At 43.3% G+C, this 12,142-nt stretch overlaps 1 protein-coding gene across 1 annotated transcript in view; it reads left to right on the plus strand.

Moving 5' to 3' along the window:
* LOC102842503 (taste receptor type 1 member 2-like) overlaps positions 1-11,903 on the plus strand; it is a 29,126-nt gene extending 17,223 nt beyond the window's left edge. Inside the window, exons 5-7 of the mRNA XM_006866331.1 lie at positions 9,488-9,608; positions 10,654-10,656; positions 10,975-11,903. Coding sequence (XP_006866393.1) covers positions 9,488-9,608; positions 10,654-10,656; positions 10,975-11,903 — 1,053 coding nt within the window. The remainder of the gene's footprint in view (positions 1-9,487; positions 9,609-10,653; positions 10,657-10,974) is intronic.
* The last annotated feature ends 239 nt before the right edge of the window (positions 11,904-12,142 follow it).

Consider the following 12,142-nt stretch of genomic DNA (forward strand, 5'->3'; position numbering starts at 1 on the left):
GACTGACAGCTAAATCCTTGTTTGCTTGTCAGTCTTTCCAAATTACAATATTGTATACATATACACCCACCACACATCTGTCAGTTTGTCACACTGCCTTGCAGGCTGCTGTGATACTAGAAGTTAGACCATCAGTATTTTAAATACCAGCAGGGTCACCATGATGGACAGGTTTCAGATGAGCTTCCAGACTAAGACAGATTGAGAAAAAGGAGAGACAGACTGCATCTGAATGTTTAGCCACTGAATGTTGTCAGTACCAGATATTAACCATGGACATGATGAATAGTACCAGAATGTTGTCAGATATAGCATGGGATGATAAAAGTATGGATTTAGGCAAATCTGGAGTTGTCATAAATGAAATAGAATTCATAAAAACGGATATCTTAGACATTGTCATTGTTGTGTTGTTATGTGCCATGGAGTCAGTTCCAACTCGGAGCGACCCAGTACAGGGTTTCCAAGACTGTAAATCTTTACAGGAACAGAAAGTCACCTCTTTCTCCCACGGAACATCTGGTAGTTTTTAACTGCTGACCATGAGATTAGCAGCCTGATTTGTAATCACTATGCTACCAGAGCTCCTTTAGTGAGCTGAAATGGACCAGGATTGGCCATTTTGAATCTGATAATCATATGGTTTACTATGCCAATAATGACAAATTGAAGAGGTATGGCATTGCATTCATCATCAAAAAGAACATTTTAAGACCTATCTTGAAGTTTAATGCTTCTGTGATAGGATAATGTACATATGCCTACAAAGAAGACCAGTTAATACCACCACAATTCAAATCTACACACCAACCTTTAAAGCCAGTGAGGATGAAATTGAAGAATTCTACCAAATTCTTCAGTCTGAAATTGATCAAACATGCAATCAAGATGTATTGATCATTATTGGCAATTGGAGTGTAAAGGTTAGAAACAAAGAGTAAGGATCAATATTGGGAAAATATGGCCCTGGTGTTAAAAATGATGCTGGCAATCACATGATAGAAGTTTGTAAGACAAATGACTTCTTCATTGCAAATACCTTTTTTAAGTAACATAAAAGATGACTTTAAAAATGGACCTCACCACATGGAATACAGAGAAATCAAATCGACTACATCTGTGGGAAGAAATGGTAGAAAAGATCCATATCATCAGCCAACATGAGGCCCGGGGCAGATTGAGAAACAAATCATCAATTGCTCATATGAAAGTTCAGGCTGAAGCTGAAGAAAATTAAAACAAGTCCACGAGAGGGAAAATACGACCTTGAACATATTCCACCTGAATTTAGAGTACATCTAAAGAACATTGATGTATTAGACACTAATGACCAAAGACCAGAAGAGTTGTGAGGTGACATCAAGAACACCATACAGGAAGAAATCAAAAGGTCATTAAGAAGACAAGAAATAAGGAAAAGACAAAAATTGATGTCAGAAGAGGCTCTGAAACTTGCTTTCTAAGGTAAAGATACTATAGCAAATGGAAAAAATGCGGAGGCAAAAGAGCTGAACAGAAAATTTCAATGAGCAGCTTGAGAAGACAAAGTCAAGTATTATAATAAAATATGCAAAGACTTGGAGTAAGAAAACCAAAAAGGAAGAACATTTCTCAAGCTGAGAGAATTGAAGAAAAAATTTAAGACCTGACTTGTAAAATTGAAAGATTCTATGGGTAAAATATTGAATGATGCAGAAAGCATCAAAAGAAAATGGAAGGAATACATACCCAGAGTAACTATATCAAAAAGAAATGGTCAATGTTCAACCATTTCAAGAGGTAGCATATAGTCAAAAGCCAATGGTACTTAAGGAAGAAGTCGATGGTGCACTGAAGACATTGACAAAAAACAATGCTCCAGAAATGCATGGAACACAAACTGAAATCTTTCAACAAACTAATGCAGCACTGGAGGCACTCACTCATCTATGTCAAGAAATTTGGAAGACAGCTACCTGGCAACTGACTGAAAGAGATCCAGATCTTTTCCAGAGAGAGATGATCCAATGGAATGCTGAACTCATCAGACAATATCATTAATATCATGTGCAAGTAAAATTTGATAACAATAACTCAAAAATGACTGTAATAATACATCAATAGGAAACTCCTAGAGGTTCAAGCCAGATTCAGAAGAGGATGTGGAATAAGGTATATAATTGCTGACATCCGATGGATCTTGGCTGAAAGCAGAAAATACCAGAAAGATTTTGTGTGTATGCTTTATGACTATGCAAAAGCTTTTAACTGTATGGATCATGGCAAGTTATGGATAACATTACAAAGAATAGGTATTCCAGACCACTTAATTGTGCTCATGAGGAACTTGTACACAGATCAAGAAGTAGTTGTTCAAACAGAACAAGGGGACACTGAATGGTTTAAAATCAAGAAAGGTGTGTGGCATGGCTGTATTCTTTCACCATACTTACTCAATCTGTATGCTTAGCAAATAATCCGAGAAGATGAATTATATTAAAAAGAACTCATCTTAATGGATCCTATTAAAACCAGGATTGGAGGATGACTCATTAACAGCCTGCAATATGCAGATGATACAACCTTGGTTGCTGAAAGCGAACAATACTTTAAATACGTACTAATGAAGATCGACGACCACAACCTTCAAAATGGATTGCACCTCATTGTAAATACAACAAAAATCCTTACCATTGGACCAAAAAATAACATCATGATAAATGGAGAAAAGATTGAAGTTATCAAAGATTTTATTTTGCTTGGACTATTATCAATGCTCGTGGAAGCAGCAGTCAAGAAATCAAATGATGTGTTGCATTAAGCAAATCTGTTGCATAAGACCTCTTTAAAGTGTTGAAATGCAAAGATGTAAGTTTGAGGACTGAGGTGTGCCTGACCCAAGTCATGGTGTTTTCAATAACCTCATATGCATGTGAAAGTTGTACAATGGATAAGGAAGACTATAGAAAAATTAATGCTTTTGAGTTATGGTTCTGGAGGAGAATATTAAAAGTACCATGGACTGCCAGAAGAACAAACAAATCTGTGTTGGAAGAAGTACAACTGGAGTGCTCCTTAGAAGCCAGGATGGCCAGTGTCTTTCATATTTCAGACATATTAGGAGAAACCAGTCCCTGGAGAAGACATGCTTGGTGAAGTGGAGGGTCAGCATAAAAGACAAAGACCCCCAGTGAGAAGAGATGGATTGGCACAGTGGCAGCAGCAATTAGCTCAATCATGATAAGGATTCTGAAGGTGGCACAGGATCAGGCAGTGTTTTGTTCTGCTGTGAATAGGATCTCTGTAAGTCAGATCAACTCTGTCTCCTAACATCAACAACAACTTGACAGCACTTAACAAAAACAACATACCTGGATTGAATTCTGGGTGGTGCTGCCATGAATGTCAGCAGCTTCTCCTAGTGAGGGCCAGTTCAGGGCTGGCCAGGGCTGACTCTGCAGATTTGGAGCAGGGCCTGCCCCAATGGGATTAATACACATAGCTCCCCCTTCATCTAATGGGGTTCACAACTGCAGTACTCAATCCAGTGCACCTCCAACAACTGGGAGGGCAGAAATTTCCCTGGGTGTGTGTACAGGTGGGGTCCAGCCTTGCTTCTGGTCACCAGGGAAGTGTGGGGTATAAGAAAATATTGCCTCTTTATCTCCATGTGCCACTAGTATGTTTCTTTAAAGCCAATATGTTTTCTTGTCTCTGGAGCTGCTCACAAAAAAAGTTAAGATGGTTGCACCGTGTTTCTCAGCTGTCAAGTCACCAGTCAGAACCCCCCACCTTTTATTTTATTTTATTTTTTTGCTGCATCTGTTCAGCTTTCTCTCTTAGTAAGTATTTTATGATAGGATGCCAAAGTTCACTTCATCTGAACCTCAGGGTTCCAGGACTATCACCTGCATCTATTTCATTCAGCTTTCTATATCTTTATTGTAGGAGATCCATATAGCCTTTCTGCCCAGTCCGCCATCTTTCCACCTCTCCTCCTTCAGACATTTTTCTTCTGCTATTTTTAATGATGTCATCTCTCAAGATAGTGAAGTTCCTCCAATTATACTTCTTAGTGATGAAACTTTAAAAGAATACATTCCCCAGATCAATAGCTACTATCAAATGCCAGAGGTTGTGTTATTTGATTTCAGTAAAAATATTATATCCAACACAGAAACCACTTGATCAAGTTAATGGTGGTTTCCTTTCATCTGTCATGCATTGTCTGATTTTAACAGGAGCCATTAAGGTGAATTAAATGGGAATATGATGGATAACCCCTCTCCTGTATCTGTTAAATCTTTGCTGGTAGGGCTAATCTTTGAAACTCTTCCCAGGATGATTTTTCTCTTTTGGATAGGGTAGGGGAAGTTTCAGGGTCTTTCACTTTGTCATCCTATCATAAAATCTCTTGTTTCACAAGTCAGAAAACAAATGTGAGGGTTTGTCCTTAGAGACCAGGGCAAAATTTATGAGTTCACAGACTCCTTGGACCTACTATAAAAAGTACATGGCCCAAGACTCCATATAGCACCTGTCCTCCATGAGTTACTCTTTGTGCAGACCATATGGCATATCAGGTCTGCTAGTGTCTTATCTCAAGGAGCTCTGGTAGTGTACTATTTGCAAGTTGGGCTGCTAACCTTAATGTCAGCAGTTCAAAACTACCAATTATTCTGGGGAAGAAAGATGAAGCTTTCACCTCCAATAAAGATTTACAGTCTTGGAAACCCTAAGTAGGGTCACTATGAATCGGTGCCGACTCCATGACCCACCACTATCCTCCCCACCAGTGTCTTATCTCAGACCCTGTATAAAATAAACCTCAAAAGAGTAGGCATTTCCCTTTTTCCAGAACACATTTGCTCATGATAAATGTCTCTTTGAGGGTTGACTTGGGAACATGCTTACTGCATATATTTACTGTGGTGCTATAGGGTCCTCAAGACCAAAAGCCTCTCTTTGACCAATGGACCCTGGGTGGACCCATATCTGTAATTTGGGTGGGGAATCACAATTTTCCATTGTGGCAACTGATGTCAGCTTATTATTCACTAACTCTTCATTTGTTTGGGTTATACAAGTCAAGTAACACCATAGTCAGCCGTCTCACTACACAGTCACACAGTTAAGTCTTCCCTTTCATTTTCATCACAGCCTTATTTGCCACTGCTGAGGAGGAGGATCTTAAGAAAGTGTCATGCATGGATGCCTTCTCACTTTCATAGTGTGCTTTGAGCTAATTGTTGGATGGCCTTCACTTGTCATTTTCTCTTTGTTTTTGAGGTTTATAAAGCAACTCACTCCACAGGCCTTATAATTACCATTGCCTGAATACTGTTCAAATGGCACAGTTCCTTCATCAGTCAGTACTTAACCTTCCCCATATCCACCATAGGCGAGAGTCTTAGCAATTGTGGTGCTATTGTATGCGCACACACTACCCCACTTACAGTGGTGAGTTTCTTATCACTGACTAGTGAAGGACCGAGTTCCAGAACCACTCCTGGTATCAACTCTCAATCTGAGCTCACCTTGTAAATCTGGGCCTGAGTCACATAGGCTTACATTGCGGTTAGGTTCTTCTTTTCTGCTGACCCTGTACTTTTCTTGAGAAGAGCATGATGTTCTTCTCAAGGGATTGGTCCTTCTTAATAACATGTCCAAATTATGAGAGATGAAGTCTCACTTCTAAGGAACATAAGGCTTACATGCATGTAGTTTATTCTGGGAAGTGATAGTAGATCACAAGAGTAAGGGCAGAAAAAGCAATATAAGGGTACGTTTTTGAACTGCTCCTTCTGTGGGCAATTGAAGTTCAATCCTATAGAAACCCGAGATTCATGCAGAATGCACCTCAGAATTGTTTGCCTGAGGGACAGAAGAAGGGGGCATTTATTCAGTGAGCCCCATCCCCCAGTGATCAAGTGTTTCTTCATGGGGTGCTGATATCCTCATACTTCACGGTTTGAGTGCTGAGTAAGTTCCTCCAGGTACTCCACACTGTAGTAGCAGAGAAGCTCTGGGACAGAGAATGAGCTATTTGTGGTTGAAATCAGATGCTTTAGTTTACACTTACATGAAGTTTGTTTCTATAACAATGGGTGGAGTAAAATATGGGCCATGAAGATGAAGGTGAGAGATAAGAAATGTCTAGAACAGTTGAGTCGATTCTTTGCTTTTCCAACTCAACAATTAGGACTCGACTTTCTCAGGTATGCCAAGTCAAAAATTGCAAAATTTTGTTGCTGTTGGATTACATTTTTGTTCTCTCTCTTCTTCTGGATTTATATCCTTAAAAATATTCTCTCTTTGCTATAATTTTATTGGGATTTTGGAAGGAAACAAAAAAAGCTGAAAGTTCAATCTGCAACCTTAAGATGGAAGTCATCAGTCTCTCCTGAACTCACTCCAGTGAGTCTTTCGTCCACACCAGTCTTCTGAAATTGAGTTAGTCAAGTTCACCAGTGTCTCTGTGTTGCCAATACAACCATCATCATCACAGCCAACCTGCAAACAGTTGATTGGTACAGCTGACCATTTCCTCTTTTGAGAAACAGAATTTTTGCTTGGATTTTGGTCATTCTCTTTCTTAGACCAAGACTTCTCCCTAGTCTTCGTTCCTGGTTCCTCCTCATCTTCCTGACCTTTAAATATTGGAAGGAGCTCAGGCTCAGTCACTGGACCTTTATCTCTTCTCTATGTGACTTTAAGTCTCATCTGTATGCTTACCATGCCCAAATGTGTGTCTTCAGATTGGACGTGCCCTTTGAACTTCAAGTCAAATCTCCACCTACCATCCTTCAAGTTGTTCAGGCCCCAAACACTGGTGTTAGTTATCCTTGACACTTTTTTTTCTCAAACTCATCCACTCTAGCAGCAAACCCTGTCCAGTCTACCTTCAAAATACATCCATAACCTGACCATTTCTTACTGTCTCCACTGTCAACTGTTTAATCTAAACGATCATCTTTTCTAAACTGGACTATTGCAGTCACACCTGGTCTCTTGCTTCTGTTTCTTGGCCCTCCTAGTCTGTGCTCAGCACAGAAAACAGGTTGATCCTGTTACAGTGAAGCTAGATCCTGTCACTCCTCTACTCCAAACCCTCCAATAATTTCTCATTTCTCTCAAGATAGAAACCCAAGCATTTCGACTCCGCCTCTTTGAACTCATCTACCACTCTCTCTCTTGCTCTTGGTCTCCCTGCTGTTCCTGAATTATGCCAAGTCTCCCCCATCTTGGGGCATTTGCACTGCTGTTCCTTCTCCCTGCCACAGAGAATGCCACACCTTGCTCACTCACAGCCTTCTGGTCTTTGCTTTAATGAGGCCTTCCCTGACCACCCCATTTGGAATTGCTATCTGCTCCTTCTTCAGTCTCTACTTGTCTTGTATTGCTGAATTTTTTTCTTCATGGCATATACCACCATCTGCCATGTTGATGGCACCTAACAACAGCAATAACAAGTCATGTTATATAGTTACAGGGTTGTTTTCCCCATGAAAATATGATTCCATGAATGAGCAGAGATTTTGCCTCATTCAGCATACCATGATATTCCCTGGTCCTGGCATCAGTGTGTAGGCAATAACTTTTAGAATACATGTCAGGATGAGGGTCCAAGGGTAAGACATTATTACTTAAGGTGGTTACTCTGGGGACAGTGAAGTGATGGATTTAAAAGAAGAGGTGGATGCATAGAAAGGGAGGTTGGGTATAGGTCTGGACGAGGTGTGTGTTGGGCTACCCATCCATCCATATGTGTGTGGTCACATGGGAAGCAGTGAAGACCAGGGAGGGCCTGGAATTCTGGAGGGGATCCGACTTTTAATTTTGTCTGATGGAGAGTCACTACAATTCTTCCATGAAGACATTTCCAGGAGGAGAGCAAGACTTCTGGAAATGTTATCCAACAGCCATGTACAGGAGTGACTCCATGGATGGGTGGAACATGAAGGCAGACCTCTGAGAGCTAAGAAGAGTGGGGTTTGGCTATTATAGCCACCTGCTCTGTAAGGGACCACATTAGGAGATCCTGGACCAAGTGGGAGAAAATATGGACCAAAATTCAAGATTATAAAAAAAACCTACCTAGGCTTACTGGTCATATAGAAACTTGTGAAACCCTGAGACTGGCCCTTGGTCACCTTCAGGTCTGGAACTGAACTCACCCTTACGACTCAATTTTCAGCCAAGCAATACATAGGTCTATATGGGACAACAATAGTGAGGTATGCTCATCATCGAATGGTCAATCATTCAAGATCAAAAGGTTAGTTAGCATTTACTCAAGGGCAAAGTTCCGAAGGGTTGGGAAAGAAGGAGGGATGGAAGCAAGAACCACAGGGAACAAATTGGATAAGTCATATTACCTTGAGAGGACAGCAATTGTTGAGATGAAGCGAACTGTATGATCTGTTGACTGTAAAGTTGATGATCTGATTTGGAAACCTACACTCAATTCACAACAAAAAGTTTAAAAAAAGAAGAGTGGGTCTCTGGGGTTGAGTGGACCACCCGTGGCTTCCCTTGTCCCTTTTTATGTGTATTTTTGCAATATCTTCCTATTTCCCTACAATCCATGTCTAATCAGGCTACTCCTTCACTCAAGAACCAGGATTGCTCCCACAGTCCTCATGATTTTAGGATGCCAGAGATGAGCCTCTGGAGTGGGGCTCTTGCCTTCCTCTCCTCACTGTCTCCTGTGTATCCTCTCTACAACTTCTACCCAATTGTTCGTACTGTTTCCTCTACTTGTGATTCAGTCATTAAACAAATTTTCAATAAACAAATATTGGGTGCCTCCTCTGTGCTTTCTTTGTTGTTATTGTTAAGTGCCATTGAGTCAGTTCCAACTCATAGCAACCCTGTATAGGGTTTTTGAGGAGCAGCTGGTGAGTTTGAACTGCCGACCTTGGGGTTCAAACTGACCTTGTGGTCCAGTGTTTATCCTAGAGTGCCACACCAGTACTCCGTGCTGGGCACTTTTCTGGGCTCTGGAAAGAGACCATACAAACAATAATCATAGTTAGTACTGCCCCACACTTATTCTCTTGAAAACCCCTGCACCTCCAGATGGGCTGTGTCCATTAGAACTCTTGGTTGCACGTGGCAGGAAGTGATCTAAGCAGAGTTAGTTTATTTCCTCACATAGAAAACTCTAAGGGCAGATAGACAATGAAGCTCAGGGCAAGGATGGTTCCAAGGTCACACTCACTGTCTCTATATCTCAACTCCTTCCATGGCACATTCTCCCTTCTGGAGAGAAGAGTCTCTGCCAGCAGCTCCAGGGTTGCCCACTATGCTCTTCGCAACCTCAGAAAGTCTACTTCTCAATAGCTGGGTACTGGGTTAGGCTTGGACAGGCAGAACTATGAGGGTTCTACAAGGGTCTTCTTCCAAGAAGTGACTGCTTCTTGTGAGCAGCCTGCTAGCTGGGGAGAGTAGGGGTCATCTGAGTGTGGGAGAGGAGAGCTCAGGTGTCTCACCCTCTCCCCTGTAGGTGCCCATGTCCATGTGCACCAGGAGCTGCCGGGCTGGGCAGAGGAAGAAGCCCGTGGGCCTCCATCCTTGCTGCTTTGAGTGTATTGACTGCCTCCCTGGCTCCTTCCTCAATAAATCAGGTACTACCTGCCATGTCCTGCCCAGCCCCTGCCCTGCCCCTGGTGTTTTCAAGGCTCTTCTGCTTTGGCAGGCTCTCTGGTGTCTCCCCCAGGTGTGCGAAAGCAAAGGATGCTGTCTGATTCTTGTTGTGTCTTCCTGGTATCTGGAATAGAGAAAACTCAATACAGGTTGGCTTAGGGAGTGGGGAAAGGAGAGGGAGCAACATTCTTCAAAAGCCTGCACTCCACACACATACAACCCTGGGATGTCAAGTCAGGATGTGGTCACAGGACGGTGAATGAGTGAGTGAGTAAAGACTCTCCCAACAGGAGGAAGGTTTCAGAGAAGCGAGAGGCAGTATCTTACTGATCTCTCTGACCTCCCAAATGCTTAGTTGAGAGCATATAATAGTTGCTCAGTGAATGTTTGTTGAATGCCTTCCTTGACTAGAAGAACAAACATCCTCCCCATAGACTATTAACTCCAGAAAGCTGGAAGCAGTACCATCTCTCTCGGTCCATATTGTTGTTGGAAGTGCTGTCCAGTCGTTTCCGACTCATAGTGACCCTGTATAGGGTTTCTGAGTAGCAGCTGGTGGGTTTGAACCGCCGACCTTGTAGTTAGCAGTCCAGTGCTTATCCTACAGTACCACAACATACTGTTTAGCATAGTTCAGAATTGTTTGTTGTTAAGTGCCATTGAGTCAGTTCCCATTCATAGTGACCCTGTGGAGGGTTTCAGAGGCTTTAAATCTCTGAGGGAGCCAAAAACCTCATTTTAGGGCCCCGATTCCCCCGCCCCCCATGGCTTCATTGATTCATCAGTAAAGTGCATGAGTGTCTCCCCCAGTGAAAGCACTGTGTGCCTGGTAGAGTGCAGGGCCCAAAGTAGGTGCTCAACCAAAGGGCGTTGAATGATTTCACTGATCTTCTCCCAATTGCTTGAAGTCCAAGGCTGGTTTTATTTCTCTCTTGTGGCCTTCTACCCATGGTACCAATCATGCTGGATGGTGTCAAAATTTTTCTTGAGTGAATTCTTTGAATGACTGACTGCCTCTTGCACCAGAGGGTAATTCATGTGTCAAAAGAGAAGGATTATAATTGTTAGGCTCTGAGTTGGGGGCTTCAGTTCAGGTCCTACTCCATCACTTACTGGCTATGTGACTTTGGGCAAATGACTTCACCTGGCTAAGCCTCAGTTTCCTCATCTGTGCAGTGGAGTTGCTGTGGAAATTTGGTATCAGGGACTTAGTGCATGTTGGCAATGACTTCAGGGTTACCCTTAAGTCTCTTTCCACCCCTGGACCCTGGCCTCATGCAGGGCTGGAAGAATGCAGGTGCTTGGAGGCAGGGATTGGCTGATGGGACTTGCTGTATGCTCTTGCAGATGAGTTTGACTGCCAGCTCTGCCCCAAATATGAGTGGTCCCACAGGAATGACATCTCCTGCTACAAGCGGCGGCTGGCCTTCCTCAGATGGCACGAGGCACCCACCATCTTCGTGGCTGTGTTTGCTGCCCTGGGCTTCCTCAGTACTCTGGTCATCCTGGAGATCTTCTGGAAACACTTCCAGACACCCATGGTTCGCTCAGCTGGGGGCCCTATGTGCTTCCTGATGCTGATGCCCCTGCTGGTGGCATACCTGGCACTGCCCGTGTACGTGGGACAGCCCACAGTGACCGCCTGCCTCTGCCGCCAGGCTCTCTTCACCCTCTGCTTCACCATCTGTATCTCCTGCATCACCGTGCGCTCCTTCCAGATCGTTTACATCTTCAAGATGGCCAGTCGCTTCCCACGGGCCTATGGCTACTGGGTCCGCTACCATGGCCCTTACATCTTTGTGGCGGTCTTCACTGCACTCAAGGTGGCCGTCGTGACGGGCAACTTACTAGCCACAACCACCGTCCCCACCGCCCGCTCTGATCCCGACAACCCCAAGATCATGATTCTGTCTTGCAACCCCAACTACCATAACGGGTTACTACTCAACACCAGCCTGGACCTGGTCCTCTCGGTGGTGGGCTTCAGCTTTGCCTATATGGGCAAGGAGCTGCCCACCAACTACAATGAGGCCAAGTTCATCACCCTGAGCATGACCTTCTACTTCATCTCCTCCATCTCCCTCTGCACCTTCATGTCTGTCTACCAGGGTGTGCTGGTCACCATCTTGGACCTCTCTGTCACTGTGTTCAACCTCCTGGGCATCAGTTTGGGTTACTTTGGCCCCAAGTGCTACATGATCCTCTTCTACCCAGAGCGCAACACACCAGCTTACTTCAACAGCATGATTCAGGACTACACCATGAGGAAGGACTAATGTTGCCCACTGGCTTCTAGGACAGAGGGTCTCAGCTTTGGGGGTGGAAGCTGGGGTGTGCTTGTTCAATCACAAATGGAACCCTGACGATTACCACCTCACCCTGGTCTCTAATTTGGCATCTTTCAGACTTTGTTTCGTTTTGTTGCATCCTGGCTTTTTTTATGCACTTAAGTGAGGGCATCTAAAGACATTCAGGCTTTGTCTCTTTCCATTGAGTTTTCTGCCTGCCAGGCACT

The sequence above is a fragment of the Chrysochloris asiatica genome, unplaced genomic scaffold (assembly GCF_000296735.1).
Source record: "Chrysochloris asiatica unplaced genomic scaffold, ChrAsi1.0 scaffold00090, whole genome shotgun sequence".
NCBI classification, from domain to species: domain Eukaryota; kingdom Metazoa; phylum Chordata; class Mammalia; order Afrosoricida; family Chrysochloridae; genus Chrysochloris; species Chrysochloris asiatica.